Source organism: Xenopus laevis, chromosome 2L, assembly GCF_017654675.1.
Source record: "Xenopus laevis strain J_2021 chromosome 2L, Xenopus_laevis_v10.1, whole genome shotgun sequence".
Taxonomy (NCBI): Eukaryota; Metazoa; Chordata; class Amphibia; order Anura; family Pipidae; genus Xenopus; species Xenopus laevis.
Genome location: NC_054373.1, coordinates 124,480,566 through 124,508,256, shown reverse-complemented (window position 1 = coordinate 124,508,256; position 27,691 = coordinate 124,480,566). Strand labels below are relative to the sequence as shown.

Here is a 27,691-nt window from a genome sequence, read left to right as displayed (position 1 = left end):
CATTAAATAAGACAAGACCAAGCCTGCTAAAATATATATCCAAGTTTGTTCTCTAGAGAGAATTATTTATGGGTTTTAAAAAGCATTAGTGGTTATGCTATAAAATAGGCAAAGGGTTGCCAAAATCTAGTTAATAATCAGCCAATTTTTATGAATTTAGTGTATGTTATAACCACCTTACAAGAACTTATAAAATAAAAGCAAACAAATATATTCAAGAAAAACCACCTCTATTAGATTCATAAATATTTTTTATTTAATACTTAAATATATAAATAAAAAACTTTGCCGTTAGACTATTTTCCTGCAGCATCTGACAGCTCTGTAAAGTTTTATGTCCAGACTGGGAAAGTCATAGATAACATCCATATCAAACAATTTCTGAAACTTAGCCAGAAATTCATTTGTCAGTCTTGTGCTTTGTTCTCGAAATCTCATGACCCAGAGGATTGTGGTATTATCCTGACACAAGTGATCAAATGTTGCTAGAAGCTCCTCCAAATAAGAGTGATGGTAAACAACATCAGCCGCGAGGATATAATCAAATGTTACGGACAATTTTGGAAATGTTTTGTCTAACTCGTGTCCCCAGGTCAGCTCTTTAACTTGAGGAGGGTATTTGCATTTCTGTTTTGTGTTATGAGTAATGTTGTACTGAAGGTTTCCAACAAGCTCCTTCAGATCCGTTGCAGTTACCCGTGCTCCTAGAAAAGGGAATGTAGAAATAGGGACTGATTACCTGGAGCTCTGTAAGTATAATACAGTTTAAAAGAGAACTAAAGCTTAACTAAAGAAGTAGGGTAGAAATGTTGTACGTTATGTTTTGGGCATCTGTACCAGCCCAAGGCAACCACAACCATTTAGCAGTAAAGATCTGTGTCTCCAAAGATGCCCCAGTAGCTCCCCATCTTCTTTTCTGCTGATTCACTGCACATGCTCTGTGCTACTGTCACTTACTGAGCTTAGGGACCAACTTACAATATACAGTACACATAGAATATAAATGTCACAATATAAGGCTGATTAGTAATTAATACAGATAATTTCTACATGGCAGTACAGAAACCAGTGCAACTAGCATCAGAATTTAATAATCAGCCTTGTAGCATCATCTTATATTACAGACAAACCTCATTTTCTGTTTTATAATTTGCAACAACCCCTAAGCTTAGCTTCTCAACAGCTGCTCAGAGCCCACTGAGCATGTGAGTGTCGCAGACACTTTCCAAGATGGTGACCCCCTGTGACAAGTTTGAATTTCTGGATCATCGCTGCTATTGAGAAGCTGAAACTTTAGGTTGGTGTAATAAGTTCAGTATATAAAATATGTCATTTTTATCCATATTCATTTTAATGAAGCAGATGTGAGAAGACAAGAAGAAAAGAAAAGAAAAAACGTTGAAATGTTAAGAAACAGTAAAAGCAAAGGTAGAGGAAAGCTGGAGAGACATGGAAATAAGAGTGATACAACAGAAAAGCAGTTAGCTCTGAGAAATAGAATGTGAGTAGGGTGTACCATACTAGGTTAGTGATGAGTGAATCTGTACCATTTTGATTTGCCGAAATTTTTGCAAAACGGAAAAGAAACAGCGAAAAATTTGCAAAATGCAATATCATGCTTATGGTGCCAGTATCCACTGCTTCGCTTTAAATAATGTGCTAAGGGTGTCAGTATCAACTGCTTGCCAGGTCTGGAGTAGCAATCCGGGGAATGCCAGAGGGCTATTGTAAACCCTGTATTTCATTTTGGGCTTGTGGTGTACTGCTTGGGTCTCAGTGAAAATAGGTCTATTATAAGTCTCAACCCACACATGGCCAGTGCCCACAGGTACAGGATCCATTATCTGGGAAACCCATTATCCGAATTACAGGAAGGTCATCTTCCATAGACTCCTTATGCAGAATACCCCAGGTCCCAAGCATTCTGGATAACAGATCCCATACCTGTACTTACAATTGCTTCTCACTAAAATGCACTTGGAGTGTAGCACTCACTACCCTCGATGTATAATATTATGGTGATGCCATGACTTATTTCTCTAATAGTATATTGTACAGGAGATAACGCTGGGGCTAAACTACATGTATAGTATGTGTTATCCAGAAACTTGTTTTGCAGAAAGCTCTGAATTACAGAAAGGCTATCTCCCATAGATGCCATTATAATCAAATAATTCAAAACTTTAAAAATGATTTCCTTTTTCTTTGTAGTAATAAAACAGTACCTTTGTACTTGATCCCAACTAAGATATGATGAATCCTAACTGGATGCAAAACAATCCTATTGGTTTAATTAATGTTTAAATGATTTTTTGTTGACTTAGGTTATGGAGATCCATATTACAGGCAGACTCTTATACGGAAAACCCCAAATCCCGAACATTCTGGATAACAGATCCCATACCTGTATTAAAACTATACAACTAAATTCATTTAGGCTAATTTACCTAGGACTTCATGCTTCAGAGGCCCATCAGTTTATACTTTTCAGCTCTCAGCATTAAAGGGGTTGTTCACCTTTGAAATTTTAGTATGATATAGAGCAGTGGTCCCCAACCAGTGGCTCGTGAGCAACATGTTACTCTCCGACCCCTTGTATGTCGCTCCCCGTGGCCTCAAAGCAGGAGCTTATTTTTTAATTCCTGGCTTGTAGGCAAGTTTTGGTTGTATAAAAACCAAGTATACTACCAAAATGGGCCTCCTGTAGGCTGCCAGTCCATATAGGGGCACCAAATGGCCAATCACAGCCCTTATGGACACAGCCAGGAACATTATTCATGCTTGTGTTGCTCCCCATTTCCTTTTACATTTGAATGTTGCTCACAGGTAAAAAAGGTTGGGGATGCCTGATGTGTGATATTCTGAGACAATTTGCAATTTGTTTTAATTTTTTATTTGTGGTTTTTCAGTTGTTTAACTTTTTACTCAGCAGCTCTCCAGCAATTTTAGCAATCCGGTTGCTCGGGTCCAAATTACCCTAGCAACTATTCATTGCTTTGAATAAGAGACTGGAATATGAATAGGAGAGGACCCTGAATAGAAAGATGAATAATAAAAAGCTGCAATAACAATACATTTGTAGCCTTACAGAGCATTTGTTTTTAGATGGGTTCACTGACCCCCATTTGAAAGCTGAAAAGAGTTGAAGGCTCTTAAATAGTGAACCAATAAATAGTGAACTAATTGAAAAGTTCTGTAGACTGGGCCATTCTATAACATGCTAAAAGTTAACTTAAAGGTGAACCACCCCTTTAGGGGCCACACTGGGCGTTTTGAGGAGATCTCCCCAAATGCCTTCCCTCACTCTGCGCCGGCTAAAATGAAAAAACGTCGGCACTAATCACACGCGGCGATTCGTTTTCCGAAGTTGCCTCATGAGGAAACTTTGGGCGACTTCAGAAAACGAATCGCTGCGTGTGATTAGCGCTGGCGTTTTTTCATTTTAGCAAACAAACAAATCACCCTCTGCCCATGTGTCTGCATATGACTTTGCTGGCCATGTGCATTCTATGGTAGTCTACAATACAAACATTTCTTTTGTGTGGCAAGTGACAAGCAGGAACATGTTAATAGCAATTATTAAATAACTGGGCCAGCTTTTCTCAGGGGATGCAATAATGATCAAAACGTGTATTATATATTTTAGTCTGTAATTTAAAAGCTGATTAGAGGGGAAATGGAAAAGTGTCCTACGGTGAATAAATAATATAATAATACAAACATCAGAATTAGTCCAAGCGTGCTTTTTATCTTAATATTTCACTATATTATCCAAATCAGAGCACAATGAATAGATAGATAGATAGATAGATAGAGTATTTCTCTAAGTTTAGTTGTCATTTTATAGATAGACATATGACCAAAATAGCTGCTGAGAAAAGCTTTCACACATAATTTGGGGAATGCAGATGTGAGCTCCCTCTCTCCCATGGAAATATGGGATCCCAATATTTTGTACTACCATTGGTTATGCTTATATGGTAAGAAGCTATTTTTATTTGGGAGGACATCTTCACAATTTAATGGTGTGTCTAGACTCTAGATAGACAATACAGTGGGACTAAAGAAATATGTCTATAACAATATGAAATTAAACAAAATGCAATATTTCCTATCCTTAAATTGTGTTTCGTATATTTGCAAACAACATTTAAAGGGGAAAGGAGTATAAATAAGAATAAGTGGCCTTGGAGAGCTATAAAGCCAGAATAGAGAGGCAGTCAAGCTGAACCAAGTCTTTGGGGTACTTGCTTTGCTCTGATAAGTAAACTCACCCTCAGGCAAGCCCAGAAACTTTGAGAAAGGAATAGCAGAAATGGAGGCTGATATACACAATGGGATCATTTTGCAAAAAAAAAAAAGGCTCGCAATGAAAATTGCAGCTAATATATACAACATATAAGACATCCTAATAGACTTTAGGATTAGGACATCAAGTCTAAGGGAATGACACGGCCCTGGTGAATAAAGTTTATTATTGACTGATAATGCCCAGAATTAAACATGTACAGTATGCCAATTTTAGCCATAGTCAGACCACTTACCTAGGAGGCAAGCTACTATTGATGCTAGGCCAGTTCCAGCTCCAATCTCAATTACATGTTTGTTTTCTAGACATAACTGTTTTCCATGCCTTTCCAAATAGTAGCACAATACAAGTGCCTGTGAACAGGGAAGATAATAAATGAAGAACAGTTAGTTAATCTGGGACAACAGGGAAGTGACCTTTCACAAGACTCCTAGGCCTCTGCTAACCACAATTTAAGGCATTTGACTTGGAAGTAGAATATTTGCCATTAGTTATTCACCTGGAATTTGTTTTATTGTTGCATATACAATAACATATCTAGCTTTAAAAGTTATGTGGCATGGCATACACACAAGTATTCATTTTAAAGTCAAACTAACCCCTCCCACAAGTGTCCTTAAAGTACCTTTAAATGAATCCAACTTACTTATGTGAAATAAAGTAACATATACAGTAATCAAGCATGAATAATAATGGTACTGGTCAAAGTCTCCTTATGTGACAAAATGGATGATTTCACTGCATACAGTTGGCGGCTGATTTATGATCCTTTGCGAATCGTCAATTGATTATGTATGTTTTTTCGCTGACTCTATTTTGCATTCATGTGTTTTGTAGATTCCAGTCTGATTAACCAGCCTAACAAATACTCTCACTTTACATTAATTGGTCTGCGCTCTAAGGAAAATATTATAGATTTTTATTCAGAAGCTCTCCTGTTTCCAGTTTCAGCCATCATGTAGCTAGGGTTCAACCAGAAACCATGCATTGATTTGAATAAGAGACTGGAATATGAATAGGAGAGGTACTGAATGGAAAGATGAGTAATAAAAAGTAGTAATAACAATACATTTGTAGCCTTACAGAGCATTTGTTTTTTTAGAAGGGCTCATTGACCCCCGTTTAAAAGCTGGAAAGAAGAAAAGGCAAATAAATAAAAAACTATAACAAAGAAAAAGTAAGATCCATAGCTTGTACCATTCTATAACATGCTGAAAGTCAACTTTAAGATGAACCACCCCTTTAAATGGGTTTCATCGCTGCCATTCTAACCAAAAATCTATAATTATTTAAGCTATATTGCTACTTTAACAGTACTACAAATGTGTCTAATAACTGAAGCATACTTAATTTCTATGTGCAAATTGTTTGAGCCATACATTATTTTTATATAGGTGAAAACACTGAAGCTCATTTATTAAAACAAGGTTTGCAGGAATTATTTGTTCCTAAGACTAGACCGGCTCACATAGCTTAGAACGTATAAGTTGGAATAAATACAACTGGCTGTATCACATGAATACATGCTATATTGGCTGAATCTAGATATGCAAGCAAAGCATTAAAAGACTACATTACATAATGGCATAAACATACAGAAGGCCACACTGTAGCTCCATAGAGGTCTGTGGATTCAACAATTTTTATTTCTTCTTCAAGGAATTTAAAACTTTCCCAGGCCACACTTGTTAAACTTGCAGGAACAAAGCGCCGGCCCAGGATGGAAGAAACAATCAGTTCTTCTTTGGTCCAGTTTTCTGCAAATACATGAAAAAAAGAGGTATCACAAACGAGAAGCTACTTTTTGTAATGCATATGTAGCGCTATAGTAAACTGACACTACTGTGGTCAATTTTAGCTACTTTCCATGTGGCGTGGAACCACATATGAAACTCTCTTTACTCAGGGGTAAGCCCTCGCAGCGGGGTGGAGGCAGGGTGTAGTGTAACTGTAACCGTGTGCCAATGCACAAGAATTGGGTGTCAGAGGTTCTTTTATGCTTAACCATGAACAATATTTATTTACAATAGCACAAATCCACAATGGAGCTTAGAACACAGATAGCATAAAGGTAGCATATACTCACAGTACCAGTATAGGCTGAATCCCTGCAGGCCAGGGACACATCAGCAGAGGGTTATGCAGCTCGTTAGAAGGTATTGCCCAGTTTCCAGGATCTCTTTAAGTGGCATCTGGGGGAATTCCTATCATCCCTAGTCTCAACACTTTGTCGATACTCTTGGTCAGTAATACCCTGGGATCTTAATCCCTCTAATATCCTCGGCAGAGCCTTGAGCTGCTCAACTAAATAACCTCACTATAACTCTTAGAGTGATCTATAAAAGAGTATGCTATCTATTTACTAGGGCCTCTGCTCCTAGAATCACACTACACATTCCCTTCCAGCCTGCTTGGTTGGGCTAAGCAGGGGTCCCCAACCTTTTTTTTACCCGTGAGCCACATTCAAATGTAAAAAGAGTTGGAGAGCAACACAAGCATACAATAGTCCCTTGGGTGCCAAATAAGGGCTGTGATTGGCTCTTTGGTTGCCCCTATGTGGACTGGCAGCATACAAGAGGCTCTACTTGGTACTATACTTAGTTTTTATGCAATTAAAACTTACTTCCAAGCCTGGAATTCAAAAATAAGCTTCTGCTTTCAGGACACAGAGAGCAACATCCAAGGGGTTGGAGAGCAACATGTTGCTCGCGAGCTACTGGTTGGGGATCACTGGGCTAAAGTAATGGACCCAGGCCGCATGGTTCCCAAGACCTTTACACTATGACACAGTGCCATCTAGTGTACACTGCGAGAACTACAGGGGTTACATAAGCACAAGGTCCCCATTAGGACCCATTTAGGCGTTCATATTACTAGGGATGTGCCTGTCAATAATATGTGAGGGTGTCTAAATTTTCACATCCCTACACATATATGTTTTTATCAGTTCTTCTGTTGAATGTATGTGTTTTTCTGATTTTGTGGTCGGCTGCATTACAGTTTAATTATTAGGAGGCAAGTGGATATAAAGTGCACACTGCTGAAATAATGACTATTGTCTTTTGCATAGATACTAATGCTGTGTCTCACCTTTGCATAGGTTAGTGAAAAGTGTACTAATTGCTGTACCATAAAAAGTAAAACATACTCTAGCAAGGGCATGTTGTAAAGGTTCTTCAGTGTCTAAAGCTTGGTATCTAACAATGCTTTGCTCCTTGTTGTACAATAGGGACCCAGAGTTTTATGGACAACAGTAAAAACCAATTGCTACTTCTGTGCTGGTCTCATGAAAATGGTATTTTCTAGAAATTAACCTTTCTGTTACAGGGAGTCACCCTAACACTGCTTGATGTCTTCATATTGTGCCATGTCTTAGGGAGCAAGTGCTACCTGACTGCAATTTTAAGGAATAAGGTATTAGTATTACCTACCAGGTATTACTTCTATACAAGAGTATCAATTAACTGGAAAAAAGAAATGTATTTTTCCTAAACATGTTTTTGACCTGTGTTATGATTAATTAAAAGGTATTGCAAAAATTATGGTTTTTGTTCTCCATGATCAGAAAAGGGTCTTCCTTCGAAACTGCAGCTCAAATGAAAATTTGCAACATTTTTAATATGTCTAATACTGATTTTTATATAAAACAATAAAAGAATAGAATATAACTATCATATAATTAGAATGTGCTGGTCGTTGCTTAAAAAATATCCTACCGTTCTCTCCTGCCATTTGTGATGGACGTTTTAAGTAACTTCCAAATTCTCTATGCTCATTCATTCAAGTCTAGTAGTTCCCTGTAAGAAAAACAAAATCAGATATAAGTCCTGCTCTGAAATGAATTCACCATTGTGCTGAATAAAGGATTATTTTTAATGTTTAACTCAAAGCCTAATTTTCACTTTTAAACCCCTGCAAAATAAAAACAAGGGGGCGATGGTTAGACGCTCCAAGGAAACCTCTCTTGTACATAGGCAGATAGCAATCCAAGCAATGCACATAACATGGCCTATAGAGTATACTGTACATTACCTATAGGAAATGATTCATATGAATACTTTAAATGGCGGTTCACCTTTTAAGTTAACTTTTAGTATGTTATTGAATGGCCCATTCTAAGCAACTTTTTAATTTAGTCTCCATTGTTAGGGATTGTTAGGGGTTTTTATCGTTTTTTTAACTATTTGACCCTTTTCTTCTGTCTCTTTCCAGCTTTCAAATAGGGCTGACCCCATCCATCTAAAAACAAATGCTCTGTGAGGCTACAAATGTTATTGTTATTGCAACTTTTTATTACTCATCTTTCTATTCAGGCCTCTCCTATTCATATTCCAGTCTCTTATTCAAATAAATGCATTATTGTTGATTGGACCCTAGCAATCACTCTCTACTACATCATGCTAAAAGTTAATTTAAAGGTGAACAACCCTTTAAATAGACTTAACAGCCATTTGGATCCATGGTCCAGTCTGAAAGATTTTACCCCACCCTTTGCCCTTTGGATTAATGGTCAGTATCCAAAATGCACCTGAAAATGGTATGTTACATTTTCAAATAATTAATGAACTTGTTAAAAAATGTAGATCTATTTATAGATAACCCAACAGTATGCCTTTGATGTCCCCTAACAGCCCAGGTTTAATTTCTTACCCAAGTACAGATGGCTCTGTCATAAGCACAGGTGGATCTGTCACAAAGATTAAAATACCAATAAACAACTCCTCATTGCAAGAAAAAATGAAATGCTCATGCACCATTGTTAGATGTTTATTTCTTACATACAATAAGGTACAATCACTTACTATATATATATATATATATATATATATATATATATATATACTGTATATGTATGTATATATATATATATATATATATATTTTTATATATATATATATATATATATATATATATATTGTGACAAAGAGCTATGTCCCAATAGGCTGCCTGTATATGATGGGAGGTATATAGCACCCAGCCTGAGGTATTGGCTCCTTTAAATCTCCAGGGTAAGACAGGTTAGGACCCTGGAGCAAGGATAGTTCAGTATGCTGCCCAATTAGTCCGCAGGTGGGGCTGTTTAAGGGAGCCTGGCGGGGAGTGGGAGTGTGTTGTACTGGGGAGTCAGAGAGAACTTCTGACCACACGCTGTGAAGTGTTTTGTGAACAAACTGTGTGTTTGACTGCAACTCAAAATGGCAAATGTTTGTTACCACCGCAAGGAACTTTCCTAAGGACTGTAACACTGCAAACCGGTGAGGTTTTCCTTATTATTTGACTGTTATAGCACGAAATTGTGCCTGTTTAAGTTGTCCGGTTTGAACAATAAAAACCAAGGCAGGAGCCTGTTTCACTTTTGTTGCAAACCTAAGCCTCCTGTCTCCTCTGTAAGAACTGTTTTACCTGAGCCCTACCGGCTGCTTTGAGCTATTCCCCACAAATGGTGTTTCGGATGCGGGCAACAGAGAGACAGTGAGCATAATAGGACAGCCATTGGTAAAAGGCCAGTGCTATCTGCTGCAGACTGTGGGAGTTGTAGTTCAACAACATGGAGGAACTTGTGTTGCAGCTGGCCAAAGTCAATGCTAGTCAGCAAGAGACCAATGCCATCCAGAGGGAGAGTATGGCCACCCAGCAAGAGACTAATCGTTTGCTTGCAGCCCAACTGGCAGCATTAGCAAAGGCGGGTGAGGCTGATCGACAACTATTGACGGATGTGGTACAGCAGATGGCTGCACTGAGGTGCAATGTGTCAAGTGGGACCCCTAGCACAGATAGCTCCATTAAGGCCAGTCGTTTTCTGCAAAAGATGACGCCACATGATGATGTTGAGGCATATCTGCATACTTTTGAAAGGACTGCCGAGAGGGAGTCTTGGCCCAAGTCCCAGTGGGCAGGTCTGGTAGCGCCTTTTCTGACTGGGGATTCGCAAAAGGCATACTTTGATTTGACCATAGCCGATGCCAAAGACTATGACAAGTTAAAAATGGAGATACTCCACCGCTTGGGTGTCACCTCAGCCGTGCGAGCTCAACGGGTGCACAAGTGGTCATACCAGCAAGAGAGGTCTCCCCGTGCCCAGATGTATGACTTAATTCATCTTGTGAAAAAGTGGCTGCAGCCAGAATCCCTGTCAGCTCCTCAAATCGTGGAAAGGGTCACTGTGGATCGCTTTCTGAGAGCTCTTCCGCCATCCTTGAGGAGATGGGTGAGTCATGCAGATCCCCAGACAGCCGATCACCTGGTGGAAATGGTGGAACGTTATATTGCCGCAGAGGACAACTTAGGATCGTTTCCACAACACCGCAAGCCAGCCACAAAACGTCCATCTGCAAGGTCCCCAGGAAAAGCCAGTGATTCGTTGCCTCAGGATACTGGGGCTGACCAAAAGGCTATAGAATGGTCTAAAGGAGCTGACAAACCTCAGCTGTCCCCTCCAACCAAGGGTCGAGGCCAAGTGCAATGCTGGCGATGTAATGAGTGGGGTCATGTTGCTGCCAGGTGCCCACTACCTGCAGAGCCCATGGATTGTCACTCGGCTCAGCAGGTGTCGTTGTTTGCTCACCCTGCGTGCAGCGCAGACACTGACTTGCATATGGCGGTGGTAAAGGTGGGTGGAAAGTCTGTTCAAGCTCTGTTGGATTCCGGGAGCTTAGTGACAATGGTGCACGCCAGTTTGGTAAGCCCAGACCAAGTTAATGAACGTAATCTTGGGGTGCTCTGTATTCATGGAGACTGTAAAAGTTATCCCACTGCTATAGTGACATTTGAAACTGTTACTGGTACTGCATGTCATGAAGTGGGTGTTTCCTCTGTTTTGATGCATAGTGTAATTTTGGGACGAGACTTTCCCCTCTTTTGGAAGCTCTGGGGAAAGGAAGGTTCTCCACAGGGGTCTGAGAAAGGGATTCCTAAGGATGCACCAGGGGTTTGTAAACCTAACTCAGAGGTAGTAACTGAAGGGGAGACCATGCTTGAAGCAGATAATTTTCCCCTAGAGGTACTAGCAGGTGAAACAGAGTTGCCCTTGGAGCCCTCCGAAGCATCCGATATGCCAGATTTGGAGGTCTCTCGGGTTAACTTTGGAACAGCCCAAATGAGGGACCCTACACTGAATAGGGCCTGGGAAAATGTTAAGGTAATTAATGGTGAACCTCAGGAACCTGGTGCTGAGAGTGTATTCCCTCATTTTTCTGTCAGTCAAGATTTACTGTATCGGGTTGACAAAGTCCAAGGGGGGGTGGTAGAGCAGTTGTTAGTGCCCCAGCCCTATAGGCGAATGGTCTTGGACCTGGCCCACACTCACCCCCTGGGTGGTCACCTACGTCAGGAGAAAACCCAACAGCGAATTTTACAAAGGTTTTATTGGCCCGGTATATTTGCGGAGGTGAAGGGGTATTGTGACTCTTGCCCAGAATGCCAACTGTCTGCCCCGGTACCTCACTTCCGTAGCCCTCTAGTGCCATTGCCTATCATTGAGGTCCCATTTGAAAGAATTGCAATGGACTTGGTAGGGCCACTGGTTAAGTCAGCTCGGGGCCATCAGTATATTCTCGTAGTTATGGATTATGCTACGCGGTATCCTGAGGCAGTCCCTTTAAGAAACACAGCCTCCAAAAATATTGCTAAAGAGCTGTTCTATATGTTTACCCGCACTGGCATTCCTAAAGAAGTCTTCACAGACCAGGGTACACCCTTTATGTCTCGGGTTATGAAGGAACTATGTAAGCTCTTGAAAATTAAACAGTTAAGAACTTCTGTTTATCACCCCCAGACTGATGGGTTGGTAGAGCGCTTTAACAAAACCCTGAAAAACATGTTAAAGAAGGTGGTAGATAAGGATGGGAGGGATTGGGACTGTCTCCTGCCATACCTTATGTTCGCCATTAGAGAGGTGCCCCAGTCATCCACAGGTTTTTCGCCCTTTGAGCTATTGTATGGTCGTCATCCCAGGGGTCTCTTGGATGTAGCAAAAGAGACCTGGGAGCAAGAGGTAACACCCCATAAGAGTGTGCTGGAACATGTTACCCTCATGCAGGATAGAATTGCTGCAGTCATGCCCATAGTCAGGGAACACATGCAGCAAGCACAGGAGGCCCAGAGTCGGGTTTACAACCGTTCAGCTAAGGTTCGAACTTTCAACCCTGGGGACCGAGTATTGGTTCTTGTCCCAACAGTTGAGAGCAAGTTCCTGGCTAAGTGGCAGGGCCCGTATGAAATAATCGAGAAAATAGGTGAGGTGAACTATAAAGTTTACCAACCAAATAAAAGGAAGAAAGAACAGCTTTACCACGTAAACTTAATAAAACCCTGGAAGGACAGAGAAGTCCTCACGGCTATAATTCAACCCCTTCCTCCTACCCAGGACGGTATACAAAAGGTGAAAATAGCTGAAACCTTGTCAGAGCCACAAAAGCAAGAAGTCAGGGAGTTTCTGCAAAGAAACACTGAGGTGTTTTCTGACATACCAGGTTGTACAAATTTGATAAAACATGATGTCATTACTGATCCTCAGGTTCGGGTCCGCCTTAAGCCCTATCGGATCCCAGAGGCCCGTAGACAGGCAGTGGACGAGGAAGTGCAGAGGATGCTGGATTTGGGGGTAATTGAGAAGTCTGTAAGTGAGTGGAATAGTCCCATTGTGCTTGTTCCTAAACCAGATGGGTCTATACGATTTTGCAATGACTTCAGGAAGGTAAATGAAGTCTCAAAGTTTGATGCTTACCCTATGCCTAGGGTTGACGAGTTGATTGAACGACTAGGTCCTGCTAGGTACATAACAACTCTTGACCTAACTAGAGGGTATTGGCAGGTACCAATGTCAGAAACAGCTAGGGAGAAAACAGCCTTTTCTACCCCACAAGGGCTCTTCCAGTATGTTCATATGCCATTTGGCCTCCAGGGGGCCCCAGCCACGTTTCAAAGAATGATGGACCAAATTCTTAGACCTCATCAACATTTTGCCTCTGCTTATTTGGATGACGTGGTCATTTTTAGCAGGGATTGGCAAAGTCACCTCCCCAGAGTACAGGCCGTCCTAAATTCCATTAGAGAAGCAGGCCTGACGGCAAATCCCAAGAAATGTGCCCTAGGTTTGGAAGAAGCCCGTTATCTGGGGTACACTATAGGGAGAGGTGTTATCAAGCCTCAAGTGAACAAGGTGGAGGCAATTAAAGACTGGCCCCAGCCACTCACTAAAAAGCAGGTTCGTACTTTTCTTGGTATGGTGGGCTATTATCGCAGATTCATTCCAAATTTTGCAAGTAGGGCTGCTCCTTTGACCGACCTGACCAAAGGGAAAGGGTCCACAATGATTAAGTGGGGTCCAGAAGCAGAGGAGGCATTCCAAGATTTGAAAGTGGTTTTATGCCAAGATCCAGTGTTGGTCGCACCAGACTTCAAAGAGAAATTTGTTGTGCAAACTGATGCCTCTGGTGTTGGATTAGGTGCGGTATTGTCACAGTTAGTTGGGGAAGAAGAGCATCCAGTGGTCTACTTGAGCAGGAAGTTGACCCCTGCAGAAAAAAATTATAGTATTGTTGAGCGGGAGTGCTTAGCAATTAAATGGGCACTGGAAGCTTTGCGGTACTACCTTCTGGGCCGCCAGTTTGTGCTCATTACGGACCACTCTCCCTTAACCTGGATGTCACAGGCAAAAGAAAGAAATGCAAGGGTCACACGTTGGTTCCTTTCCTTGCAGAATTTCAATTTTACAGTGGAACACCGAGCAGGCAAACTGCAGGGTAATGCAGATGCCTTGTCAAGGGTCCACTGTATGGTGGCTAATGGTGTCCGAAACCCCGGGTTCGAACAGAGGGGGGAGGTATGTGACAAAGAGCTATGTCCCAATAGGCTGCCTGTATATGATGGGAGGTATATAGCACCCAGCCTGAGGTATTGGCTCCTTTAAATCTCCAGGGTAAGACAGGTTAGGACCCTGGAGCAAGGATAGTTCAGTATGCTGCCCAATTAGTCCGCAGGTGGGGCTGTTTAAGGGAGCCTGGCGGGGAGTGGGAGTGTGTTGTACTGGGGAGTCAGAGAGAACTTCTGACCACACGCTGTGAAGTGTTTTGTGAACAAACTGTGTGTTTGACTGCAACTCAAAATGGCAAATGTTTGTTACCACCGCAAGGAACTTTCCTAAGGACTGTAACACTGCAAACCGGTGAGGTTTTCCTTATTATTTGACTGTTATAGCACGAAATTGTGCCTGTTTAAGTTGTCCGGTTTGAACAATAAAAACCAAGGCAGGAGCCTGTTTCACTTTTGTTGCAAACCTAAGCCTCCTGTCTCCTCTGTAAGAACTGTTTTACCTGAGCCCTACCTGCTGCTTTGAGCTATTCCCCACAAAATATATATATATATATATATATATATATAAAAAACAAAATAAAGTCCAGACAACTTATCTTGTGAAGAAAACGAAAATTCTTTATCAAGCAAAAAATGCAAGAATATGCAACGTTTCGAAGCTCCCGCTTCTTTGTCAAGCAATCTAGTATACAATGTTCACACATCCTTAAAAAGGTTACAGCCGTAGACACACACCCCTAGGGGGTGGTACAAATTAAACACAAATTAGTATATAGTATTTAACCCATTTGGGCATTATACATAGAAACAATCATAGAATTACTTAAATATGTCATACAAGATACACCACTCCCTCCTACTTCCGGGGTCGCAAGACACAGGCACGGGTGCCACGAGGGGCACGCCGCGAGGGACGGCAGGAGGCCGGACGCAGTAGTTCAGGGGAGACATCCTCGCAACGCGCATCGGATTCCTCCGGATCTTTTGCTTTTTTAGGCGACGACAGCGCTCCCTCAAGCAGCGGGGAACGCGAAGGAGGCGCCCCAGAACCCGGCGCGGCAGCTGCGACCAAACCACGACAGACGAGGGTCACTCACAAGGCGGCACCCAAGAAGGGACTTCAATCGTGATTAACATCTCTAAAAAGGTACTGTCACAATCTGAACTGAATTTGTTACAGAAGGGTTTATCTTTTTGTCCATCCTCTAAGCTGGATACCTTTTCGCTGGACATTGACCTGCAAAGGTTCTATAGACTCTTACGTTTAAAAGTTCAGTTCATGGATAAAGAAGTTAGAGGGACTAAGGCTGATATTGGAGCATTAACTCCACAACAATTTGATTTGTATAAAAAGAGCAAATACCTTCCCCCTACTTCTTTTCATCCAGTGGAAACTGTTATATCCCTTATGTCTAGGGATATTAATCAGTTCATACAAGATCCTAAGGGGCTTAGAAATATGCGGTATAATAACAACTTAACTCAAATTGAACGGGAGTCCCTTAAAGTGTTGATGGGAGATAAAGATGTGATATACAAACCAGCTGATAAGGGGGGAGCATTGGTTATCTTGGATAGGGAATACTATATACAGGAGATATTGAGCCAATTGAGTAATAGAGATACCTATATACAGCTTGATAAAGATCCCACTGATGAAATTACTGGCTTAATATCTGAAGTATTGTCTCGCTATCATGAACAGGGTGTAGTGACTGATAGTTTGAAGGATTACCTTACAAAAGAATTTCCATGTATACCAGTGCTCTACACCCTCCCCAAGATACACAAGAATCTTCAATCCCCTCCAGGACGTCCCATAGTGGCCGGCGTTAATTCGGTCTTATCCCCGTTATCAATCTTTTTGGATAAAGTACTAGCGCCTTTTGTCCAGTGTGGTGAGTCATATGTTAAAGATACATCTCATTTTTTACGCCTAATTGGGGATATAGACTTGGGAGAAGGTACTGTGCTATTGGCAGCATTTGATGTTAATAGCCTGTACACTTCAATTCCGCATGATTTGGGCTCACAGGCAGTACGATTAACCCTCGAGGGTACACAGTACAATACGGCGGAGATTAACCTTTTCATGGAACTACTGGCCCTGGTTTTGCATAAGAATTATTTCTTGTTTCAAGATACTTTTTTTCTGCAAGTGCAGGGGACCGCTATGGGATCCAACGTCGCCCCCACCTATGCCAACATATTTATGAATTACTTTTAACACAATTTTGTCTACAACAATGAATTATACAAAAAACATTGTTTAAGATGGTGGCGCTATATCGATGATTTGTTGGTATTATGGGGGGGTGACGTTGGATCCCTCTTGGAGTTCAAATTACATATAGACACGTGTTCCCACTATAGGATTTACCCTCACTCATAGTGAGGAAAGAGTGACATTTCTAGATACCAGTGTGTATCGCAAGGGCAGACAACTATACACGGACCTATATGTCAAATCTACAGATCGCAACAACTTATTATGCTTTGACAGTGCACACCCGAGGGCTAACATTTCCTCTCTCCCCAGATCTCAAATGTTGCGTGTTAAGCGCATAGTTACAGAGGAGGAACAGCTCAATACACGTTTGGATGAGATGACCATGAAGTTTACACAGAGGGGCTATCCCAGACAGATACTTGATCAGGAGGTAGCCAGAGTGAAGGAATTGGATCGCACCTCTATCATACAGGACAGAACACGTGATATATCTAAAAAAACACGCATACCATTTGTACATACATATCATCCGTGTACTCGTAAAATTCATCACATTATTTACAAGCACTGGCCCTTATTACGTAAAGCCTATCCTACTATTCCTGATTTTCAGGAACCACCACTGTTATCATATAAACGTACACGGAACCTAAGAGATAGATTGGTCAAGGCTGACCTTGGTACCCAGAAGGTTCAGGCACAGAGGGTTTTGGGCCCCTTAAAGAATGGTATGTTTCCATGTGGGAGGTGCAATCAATGTTCCAGTGTGATTCGCACCAATATGTTCACTCACCCACAAACAGGGAGGAAATTTGAGCTACGAGGACATTTTACATGCGATACAGAGTATGTAGTCTACATGCTCAAATGCCCATGTGGCTTAGCTTACATTGGTGAAACAATTCAACCCATACGTGATCGCATTAGTCAGCATAAGTCCACAATTCGAAAGGAAGTACTCAAATTACCAGTTCCAGCTCATTTTCATTCGGCGCGACATTCTGTAGCAACCCTCAGATTCCTTGTGTTGGAATCTATTGCCCCCCCACGTCGGGGGGTCAATAGACTCCTACAACTCCAGAAACGAGAGAAATTTTGGATACATACTTTGCAGACATTATACCCTAAAGGGTTAAACAGAGAGTATGACTTGCATGCCTTTATATAGTGAGGTTATGGCATATATAGAATAGAGGTTGGGACATAAATGCATCCTTGAATTAATGTGATATTTTCAGCATATACTTTGTAACACAGATTGCTTGTGTATCTTGTATGACATATTTAAGTAATTCTATGATTGTTTCTATGTATAATGCCCAAATGGGTTAAATACTATATACTAATTTGTGTTTAATTTGTACCACCCCCTAGGGGGGTGTGTCTACGGCTGTAACCTTTTTAAGGATGTGTGAACATTGTATACTAGATTGCTTGACAAAGAAGCGGGAGCTTCGAAACGTTGCATATTCTTGCATTTTTTGCTTGATAAAGAATTTTCGTTTTCTTCACAAGATAAGTTGTCTGGACTTTATTTTGTTTTTTATACATTGTGTCCTTGAGTGGACTAAGTCACAGACCGGTGCACACTCCACTCCACTTTGTTTTGATATATATATATATATATATATATATATATATATATATATATATATATGCACAATATAATTTTATATAATGCTGTACACATATACATCTTGGGCAGATCCATGACTTTCCCAAGGGCGCTCTGATCTGACAGTGGAGGTGAGAAGGAGTGCAGTGATAAAGTGAAGCAGCATAAGTACAACTCTGGGCAATTTACAGTGCTCTCAAAAATAGCCCACATATATTTATGGCTTAATTTGCACAAAAAAAAACAAACCAAAAACAGCAAATGGTTTGTAATTTCAGCCACAAGGCTGCTAGATGCAATTGTGAATAGGGATTGATAGGGGTCAGTTTTCGTAAGGAATGGTCTGAAACAGCTGGAAATTGAGCGGGTTGCAGAGTGCCAACCACCAGTGTAAAGTATAGCATTGTTGGCGAGACAATTTGGAATTATGGCTATCACCTCCATCTTGGTTGGGATATTTTGCATAGCACCTTCAAAATTAATGGCATGCAAGGGAAGATATATTCTTGTACACATTCCCAGTCTGCTTCTGCTTGAAGGACCAAGCTTTAAAGGGTTCTTGATAGGTTCCACTAAATTATAGAGTCTATTTTCAAAGTGTAAGTAACAGGACACGGGGATCCCTAAGATGCCAATTACCCTGGATGGTTTACCCCTGCCGCATCTTGCACACATACAAGCTGAAATCAACAGGATGAACCTGTATGAACACACTTTTTTCTCCTAAAACCACCTGACAATAGGGGAAACCTATTACTATTTAGCTGTGACATAAAGTATCCACAGTCTCCAGTCTCCTCTCTCAGTCTCCTCTCCTTCCCTCTCTTTTTTTTTTCCTCCCTTTTCTTTCTTTCCTTTCACTGAATGATTGTAAACTGCAAAAATTGTTAATAAAAAAATAAATAAATAAATAAATAAAAACTCTTGATTGGTCAGATTTTACACAATCTCTCTTGATGTTGCTGCTTTAGATGGTACAAGATCATACAGCTTTAAAATAAAATAGAATAATTTTAGAAATGCTGTATTTTGTATAATAAATATAAACATGAACTCACTGCACCAGAAGCCCAATTAAACAAATGATTTATGCATTTAAAGTTGGCGCAGGGAGCTGTCATCTTGTAACTTTGTTAAACATCTTTGCAATACCAAGACTGTGCACATGCTCAGTGTGGTCTGGCCTTCAGTTGGGAGGTTAAGTTTAGGGATTGTCATAAATTATCAAAACAGCACAAGTCAGATTATATCTGCCATAGAAGCCGATACAGTAGGACTGATTAATAATCAGAATATGCAGACTGCACTCGATCTGTGGATACAAATCTATACAGTTGTTACAGGGAAATAAACAAGGCAGCTCGAGTTCTGGGAAGTAAGGTGGGGGGCTCCCCCTGTCATTTGAAAGTATGATTGTTCCCCTGCACAGCAGTTAGGGACCATCTGTAGTTTCCTAAATGCAGCTGTGAGAGCAAGTAAAACGAAGGGTGAATTTCACTGCATACAGTCTCATAAAAAAAACCGTATACATTTTTGAATTAAAATATATTAGAGATAAGTTTCATTTTCATTAAAGAAAGTAAAAATGGGATTTTATTTTTTTGCCTTTACGTCCCCTTTAAGTACTTCAGTTGTTATTCACAGAACACCCAGTGGTAGTACTCACTGCCTTGGTGAAATAATCCCCAGTGCTAGGCAAAGCATTTACAGAGGTATATTACTCCTGGGATCTTTCTGTTCCAGAGCCTGACCACTTGAGTCCCTATACTGGGAGCATTGACACTACAGGATGATAGCCCTTATTAGCCTCAGCATAGCTTACATGTATTTCTGTTCTTGTTTCTCTATTTCTACTCTAGGGAGATGAAAATTAAAAAGCTTATACAACATATTCATCAATATTTACCACCTAAGGGAAACCCCCCTTTTCTCAGGTTATGTATCTCTCTGCTCTGCTAGCTGGCCTGGCATATCTCATGTTTCACATACCCCATCTGATTCAGAGTTATAATAATACTATGAAATTAGACTGTTGGCACAATGTCGATGCTGCACTTTTTTTTTTAATTATATTAGCCATACCCCTCTACTGTAAACAACTTAAATGCCCCTGTATCCCATGGAATAACAAATTATCATTTCAGAATGGGCCGTTAAGAGTAAAGTATATTTATATCATGCATGACTGACTTTTTTTGTACAGGTATGGGACCTGTTATCCAGAATGCTCGGGACCTGGAGTTTTCCGGATAATGGATCTTTCTGTAATTTAGATCTCCATACCTTAAGTCTACTAGAAAATCATGTAAACATTAAATAACCCCGCTAGGCTGGTTTTGCTTCCAATAAGTATTAATTATATCTTAATTTGGATCAAGTACAAGCTACTGTTTTATTATTACATTAAAAAAAATAAATCATTTTTAAAAATTTTAATTATTTGGATAAAATGGTGTCTTTGGTAGACGGCTTTTCTGTAATTTGGAGCTTTCTGCATAATAGGTTTCTATATAATGAATCTCTTACCTGTACTACTTGAAAGTGCATATGTAGAGAAATAATTTTATTTTAACACTAACATTTAAAAGGGAAAATATCTTAAAAAAGAAAAAGAGGATTGGAGATAAATGGATAAGTTGAAGGACAGTTCCTCCTGGATAAATACTGTACACCACTTTTGGTTAATTACTGCCACTCTTCTCTATTGTGGTTGCACCTTAATAATGAAAGAGGTTATATTTAGTGTCCCCTTCCTTCAAATCCTCTCTATTAGCACACACACACTAGCTGAAACATACAAGGCTGCAGATCCTTCACATTTCACACAGGAGTCATTTGTTTCCAGATGTTAGTGCCATTTTAATTTTAATGTTCCATTTTAACTTGCCAGCTATTCAAAAATATTTGTTCCTTTCAGTGGCAGTAGTAGGCTAAATCTTTATATAAGCCACAAGTATAGAGCGAAGATTAAGACAATGACTTTACCTTGCCCACAATGGAGGATGTCAGCCGGCTGAAAGAACAGCCCTACATTCCCTGGATTGTTACTTGGTTTTAGACGTTTCTTCCACACACTGCCAGAGAATGTATTTGAGTCTGTTTCGCACTGGTAATGTGACAGGAAGGTTTTCTTCAGAGGGATGAGACTTAATGACTCCTAACAGCTGTGACCGGGACACTCATATTTCTTCTGTGTGAACAGAATCCTTGAAAAAGGCTGAGTAGGACGGGCTGATGGGATGGATCTTACACTGAATTTAGTTTGGGAAAGTCATTTATTATCATCCCACATTGTAATATTCTTTAGGGAGTTTCATTGTACAAACCTACTACAGGGTTTTTCCTCCTTTTGCAATAAAAGGTGCCGTATATCTCCAACTAATTGTGTTTCACATAAATACATTTCATTTTATAACGTGATGCCCTTGAATGATCCCCTGGGCTATTTTTAACAGAGCCATAGCCAGTGTCATTATACCTCATAGTTTGGTATGAAGCGTGCTTTGTGTTATTGTTACATAGTAAAATATTAGATAATTGTGCATAAGATAAGAAAGATAATGTCTTCCCTCCGTCAGCTTGTGCCTTATCAGCTGTTACAGACTACTGCTGTTACAGCTTTTTACTTTCTGCTTGGTGATGCCATTGGTTTCATTAATCATGCAAGAAGCAACAAGCAGTTTACAAAAAAAAACAGGTTAAAACACCTTGTTTTTTTGCACTTTACATACAGTATTGGCCATTGGGTTGTGCCCTATGGTGCAGCACTTTACAATGGAGCACAAAGAGTATACATACACGCAGACTAGGTAGTGCCAGGGGTCACGAGGTGCAGCAGAATCCTATGGCAGGTGTTTAGTATAGCACTGACTTGTACCCCAGCAGCACTCTACTCTGCACCTTGTCCTACATGTTCAGAGAAACTACAGCCTGCATACAGCATTCTTCCATTACTTGAGACCTAATCTGAACAGAAGCTTTCTAAACAATTTTTTGAGGGAACAAATACATAATTGACAATTTAAAAAAATTCTCTCAATGTCTCAAAGAAAGCTTTTCTTTTGGGCTTTCTTTATGAAACCCAGAATTGAAATAATCACTCTGAGGGAATGGTCTGAAATTCCAGCTTATCTTCCTCAATGATGAATTCCTGAAGTCAGTGGCCCTATTGTAATACCTCCCAACACAGTGTCAGACACCTTCAGTCACTTGACAAAGTTCTGGAAGATCTTTTGATCTTGACAGAATAGATGCGCAAGAATGGGAGTTTAATATACATAAAAAAAGTATTTACTGTCCTTGATACTTTTGGAAGCAGGTAAATGGCTGACACATTTTTAAAAAACAAGTTTTAAAAGAACACCAGAGAAACAAAACAGTACCCAAGAGTGTAGCGTAGAGTTTGGATTGTGACAGAAGGGTTCTATTCGCAAATTGTTTGAAAAATAATTTTTTCAAGTCCCTCTCCACACAAACGCTTGCCTGTATGCATTGGTGATTTCATTGAGCCAAGACTGGCAGCCCAGTTATGCAACCAAAAGGCAGCCTGCCATAGCTATGGCAGAACTCCTGGTCGTAGCTTGAAAAATATCAAGCCATTTCCCAAATAATTGTTAACATCCATTATTTTAGAAGCTCAGGTAACCTGCTCTCTCCAAGGGAGGTTACTATGGAGACCATCCAGGAAGCCACTCATCTTGAATCACCTTGCTCACCCAGACTGCAGTAATAGGGAGTCTTACAAAAGAACCAAATACTGTAACGACTGCATTAAAATAGATGTCAGATGCTTATTTGTAGGATTTATAAAAGCTGTATTCTTTGGGATACTGGTTCATTACTCACAGACTGTACATGCCATATCTCAAATAACATCTTATCAGCCACAACTGTATTATCATTAAGGGAAAATCCCTATTTAGCTCTTGTTGGCCTTTTAAAGAAGAAGAGGACACCTATCCTTCATGGATATCTGTGTTTCCTCCCCCAGCAGATGAGTCTCCATACAACAGAATGGAGAAGATAGTCTAAGCACAACCTTCTATGCTCATGGACAGGGGATTCTGCCAGCTGTGCTTCCCGTCACATAAGTTGCCCAAGGTGTAGACAGAGGGCAAAGATCCCCCCCTTTTTGCACGTCAAGTATTTCATTACCTAAAGCGCCATCCAAAAGTATCAGAGGAAAAACGGAGTAAGTGTGGCGCTCTTGATGGAGTAAAGTGTAGAGAACAAGAGTTAGTGTCAGTATTCTGGCTTGTGGCAAATGGTGCTTTTACCAAGATTAATTGGGGCAGATTCATTAAGTGACAAATGTGCGCTAGCGTCCGCTTAGCTCACCGCAACACTTCGCCAGGCGTTAATTCGCAAGGACAACGCTAGTTCACTAAAATCCAAAGTTGCGTCTAGGGCGCCGAATGCTGGCAAAGTAGCACTAGCGTTACTGTGGCAAGAGAAGCGAAGTTGCGCTAGCGTTGGCGAATTTGCATACGGTGGGAAGTTAAAGTTGAATGGACATATATGTTGCAGCCAATACATTACATTACACAAGCCCAGGGAACCTTAATAAAACAAAATAGAGTTGTTATATTGCCCTACACATGAGCCCAGTGTATAGTTTATGTGCCATATGCTGGAAAATGTAGGGGGGAAGCCAGGTACCCCAGAAAAAATGTACGCTCTTTTGCAGCCTATCACCCTGAAAAAATGTCGCCAGCGTTTTTTGGGACTTATAAAAATGTTAAACTATTTTTTGAGGAAGTCCTATCTACTCTATTGCACATCACCTGGTCTGAGGTGGTGAAGGCAAGTCTGGCGCAAGAGGTAACGTTCAGTAAAATCCGCATCTTAGTGAATTTGAGTAGTTACATCCCTTCGACAGAGACATCACCAGGCGTGAAAGAGCGAATTACCACTAGAGTCTATCTCCTTCGCTAGCGAAATTACACCTGCGCCCGTTAGTAAATCGGCGAAGTAACGGAATGACGTCACGCTGGTGAATTTTCGCTACCGTTAGTCACTTCGCCCTTTAATGAATCTGCCTCATTGTATTTCCAACTTTGTATCTAATAAAAAGGGGGGACCTACACTTGTGTGTCGTTAGGCTATATTGTATCTCCCTGGAAAAGAGTGATACAGCAGTTATATCTGTTGCATCTACACTCCCCCCCATATCTAGCTACTTTTGAAACATCACCCCCACAAAAGAGGGTGGAGTAAAATGAATGAAATTGTATTGGCATTACCACAATAATTGTTAAAATGGAACCTAAATAATTATGTCCATTAATGTCCAAATTGTGTATTCATGTACAGTATCTGCAGTCAGTGTTATAATGACTTTTTTAATATCCTTTTGCCTTACAGCTCCACAAGCACTGGCCATGTGAGACAAGCAAACGATGTTCTTGAAAACAAAGCGTATAATGCTTTGGAAGATCATCTGAGTGCTGCCAACATATTTTATAAACTGGGTCATAACAATGTGACTGCTATTCTGACATATGGTTGGCATGGTAGTTCACAGAAGAGTCCTGCAGCAGGTTGGGTACCTGCGGGTTACCCGCAAAAAACTTGCGGTACCCTGTGGGTTGCGGGTAGAAGTTGTGGGTGCGGGTATAGATGCAGGCCGGCGGTTCTGCGGGTTGGGCCGTGGGTCTTCTCAGTAGCGATTTTTACTCCTTTTTTCTTATCACGTCCACTTGCGATGATGTCACTTCCGGTTTACAATGACAGCGCTTCCTGTTTTACTCCTTTTTTTCTGACCATGCCTACTTTAGATGACAGCACTTCCTGATTCTTGATGGTCAGCGGGTCGCGGATTGCAGGTTGCGGGTACGGGTTCCAAAAAATGCTCTTACAGATGTAAAGGGCATCATCAGCCCTGGGAATATATGGTTCATATTGGAGCTTGGTGCTTTGCATACTAACAGACAAAACAAAACATACAGACAAGGTAAAAAGAACTAGTTGGCCTCATTTACTCACAAAAATACAAGTTTTTACATTCCATTTATGTGTGCACAAGTAAGACATAAAATGCAACACAATGAAATAAAACGACTTAAGCTGAAGTTAACATCCGTAAAACAAACACGATTTGCTCATATTATGGTCCAGTTAGGAATCAGATTTTTATCTGAGAAACAGTTGCAGAGTTATACAGTGTGGGTTATAAAAAAAAACAAAAACATAAAGAGGTGGTTCACCTTTAAGTTAGTTTTAATAAGTTATAGAATGGCCAATTCTAAGCAACTTTTTAATTGGTCTTCATTATTTTATTTCTTTTAATAGTTTTTGAATTGTTGTAAATCAGCAATCCGGAAGGCTAAGAAAAGAAATGAAGAGTTAATTGCGGTGGAGGTGAAAACTAACCCTAAAAAGTTTTTTAAATATATTAATAGTAAAAAGATGCAGGTTGAGAGTGTTGCTCCATTAAATAATGGTACCAGTATGGTTGTAACAGTTACAGATAAGGCAAATGTGTTAAATCAGTTCTTTTCTTCAGTGTATACAATAGAGGAGTCTGGGTTCACAGGCTCACTTAATAACTGCACGAATGGTTCAGCTCAATCTAGTCAGTGGCTGACTCAGGATATGATTCAAAAAGCTTTAATACAAATTAATGTAAACAAGGCTCCAGGGCCTGATGGCATACACCCCCGGGTTCTAAGAGAGCTTAGTTCAGTTTTAGACCAGCCCTTATTTCTGATTTTCTCAGATTCACTGTCATCTGGTATGGTGCCTATGGATTGGAGAAAAGCTGATGTTATTCCAATATTTAAAAAGGGATTACGATCTCAGCCTGGCAATTATAGGCCAGTAAACTTGACATCTGTGGTGGGCAAATTATTTGAAGGCTTGTTAAGGGATCACATTCAAAATTTTGTCCTAATGAATGGCATTATGAGCAACAATCAGCATGGCTTTATGAAGGATAGTTCATGTCAGACGAATTTGATTGCATTTTATGATGTGGTAAGTAAGATTCTGGATAGTGGGGGGGCAGTAGATGTGATCTATTTGGATTTTGCCAAAGTGTTTGATACTGTGCCCCACAAACGACTGCTTTCTAAACTAAGGTCTGTTGGGCTTAATGAAGTCGTTTGCACGTGGATAGGAAACTGGCTACAGAGGGTGGTCGTTAATGGGACATTCTCTACTTGGAGTAAGGTTCTTAGTGGGGTCCCCCAGGGCTCAGTATTGGGTCCACTTTTATTTAACTTGTTCATTAATGACTTAGGGGAGGTTATTGTAAGTAATGTATCAGTGTTTGCAGATGACACAAAATTATCCAGCCCAATTAATTCCATCCAGGATGTGGCATCCTTGTAACATGATCTTGACAAACTGGCAATCTGGGCAGCTAAGTGGCAAATGAGATTCAATGTTGATAAATGTAAAGTCATGCACCTGGGATGTAAAAATATCCAAGCCACTTATACCCTTAATGGGACTGCACTAGGCAAATCCATTATGGAAAAGGACCTTGGAGTCCTTGTAGATGATAAACTTGGCTGTAGCAAGCAATGCCAGTCAGCAGCATCAAGGGCAAATAAAGTCTTGAGCTGTATTAAAACGGGCATAGAGTCAAGGGAGGAGGGGGTCATTCTTCCACTTTATAGAGCACTTGTAAGGCCCCATCTAGAATATGCCGTACAGTTTTGGTCTCCATCACTCAAACAGGACATTATTGTATTAGAGAGGGTACAGAGGAGGGCTACTAAGCTGGTGAAAGGTATTGAAAATCTTAGCTATGAGGAAAGACTGGCCAAATTGGAGATGTTCACGCTGGAGAAGAGGCGCTTAAGGGGTGATATAATGACTATGTATAAATATATAAGGGGATCATATAATAATCTCTCTAATGCTTTATTTACCAGTAGGTCTTTCCAGCTGACACGAGGTCACCCATTCCGATTAGAAGAAAAGAGGTTCCGCCTAAATATTCAGAAGGGGTTTTTTACAGTGAGAGCTGTAAAGATGTGGAATTCTCTCCCTGAATCAGTTGTACAGGCTGATACATTAGATAGCTTTAAGAAGGGGTTGGATGGCTTTTTAGCAAGTGAGGGAATACAGGGTTATGGGAAATAGCTCATAGTCCAAGTTGATCCAGGGACTAGTCCGACTGCCATTTTGGAGTCAGGAAGGAATTTTTCCCCCTCTAAGGCAAATTGGAGAGGCTTCAGATGGGTTTTTTGCCTTCCTCTGGATCAACTGGCAGATAGGTAGTTAATAAAAAAAAAAAAAAAAAAAAAGGTTGAACTCGATGGACATGTGTCTTTTTTCAACCTTACTTACTATGTTACTATGAATTATTTGCAGTTTTTTCAGATTATTTCCAGCTTTCAAATGGGGGTACTGACCCTATCTAAAATCAAATGCTCTGTAAGGCTGCAAATGCTACTTTTAAGTACTCATATTTCTATTCAGACCCTCTCCTAATCATATTCCAGTCTCTTATTTAAACAAATGCATGGTTGCTAGGGTAATTTGGACCCTAGCAACCAGATTCCAAACTGCAGAATGCTGAATAAAAAAAGCTAAATAACTTAAAAAACCGCAATAATAAAAACCAATTGCACATTGTATCAGGATAACACTCTCTAGATCGTACTAAAAGTTAATTTAAAGGTGAATAACCCCTTTAAATTACGTTTACCCAGACACTGCAAATGTCGTAAACAGCCCTACACATTTACTTCCCCCTCCATTTTACCACTGGTTG

General features: G+C 40.4%; 2 protein-coding genes across 3 annotated transcripts; one reads left to right on the top strand and one right to left on the bottom strand.

The window, feature by feature from the left end:
* Window positions 1-233: 233 nt before the first annotated feature.
* mettl21ep.L lies at window positions 234-21,220 on the bottom strand. 2 transcript variants are annotated; one of them, XM_041582400.1, is made up of 6 exons: window positions 20,953-21,220; window positions 8,960-8,996; window positions 8,026-8,106; window positions 5,906-6,066; window positions 4,545-4,662; window positions 234-704 (listed from the first exon to the last, which is right to left on the bottom strand). In XM_041582400.1, the coding sequence occupies exons 3-6, from the start codon at window positions 8,087-8,089 to the stop codon at window positions 292-294; spliced, it is 756 nt and encodes a 251-aa protein (XP_041438334.1). In that variant the 5' UTR covers window positions 8,090-8,106; window positions 8,960-8,996; window positions 20,953-21,220; the 3' UTR covers window positions 234-291. The 2 variants fall into 2 exon arrangements, with proteins under 2 accessions (XP_041438334.1, XP_018102704.1); XM_018247215.2 differs by lacking the exon at window positions 8,960-8,996.
* Window positions 14,984-17,401, top strand: LOC121400027. Its single transcript, XM_041582401.1, has 2 exons — window positions 14,984-16,020; window positions 16,662-17,401. Exons 1-2 carry the CDS (start codon window positions 15,402-15,404, stop codon window positions 16,688-16,690), a joined length of 648 nt encoding a protein of 215 aa, XP_041438335.1. The 5' UTR covers window positions 14,984-15,401; the 3' UTR covers window positions 16,691-17,401.
* Window positions 21,221-27,691: the final 6,471 nt, after the last annotated feature.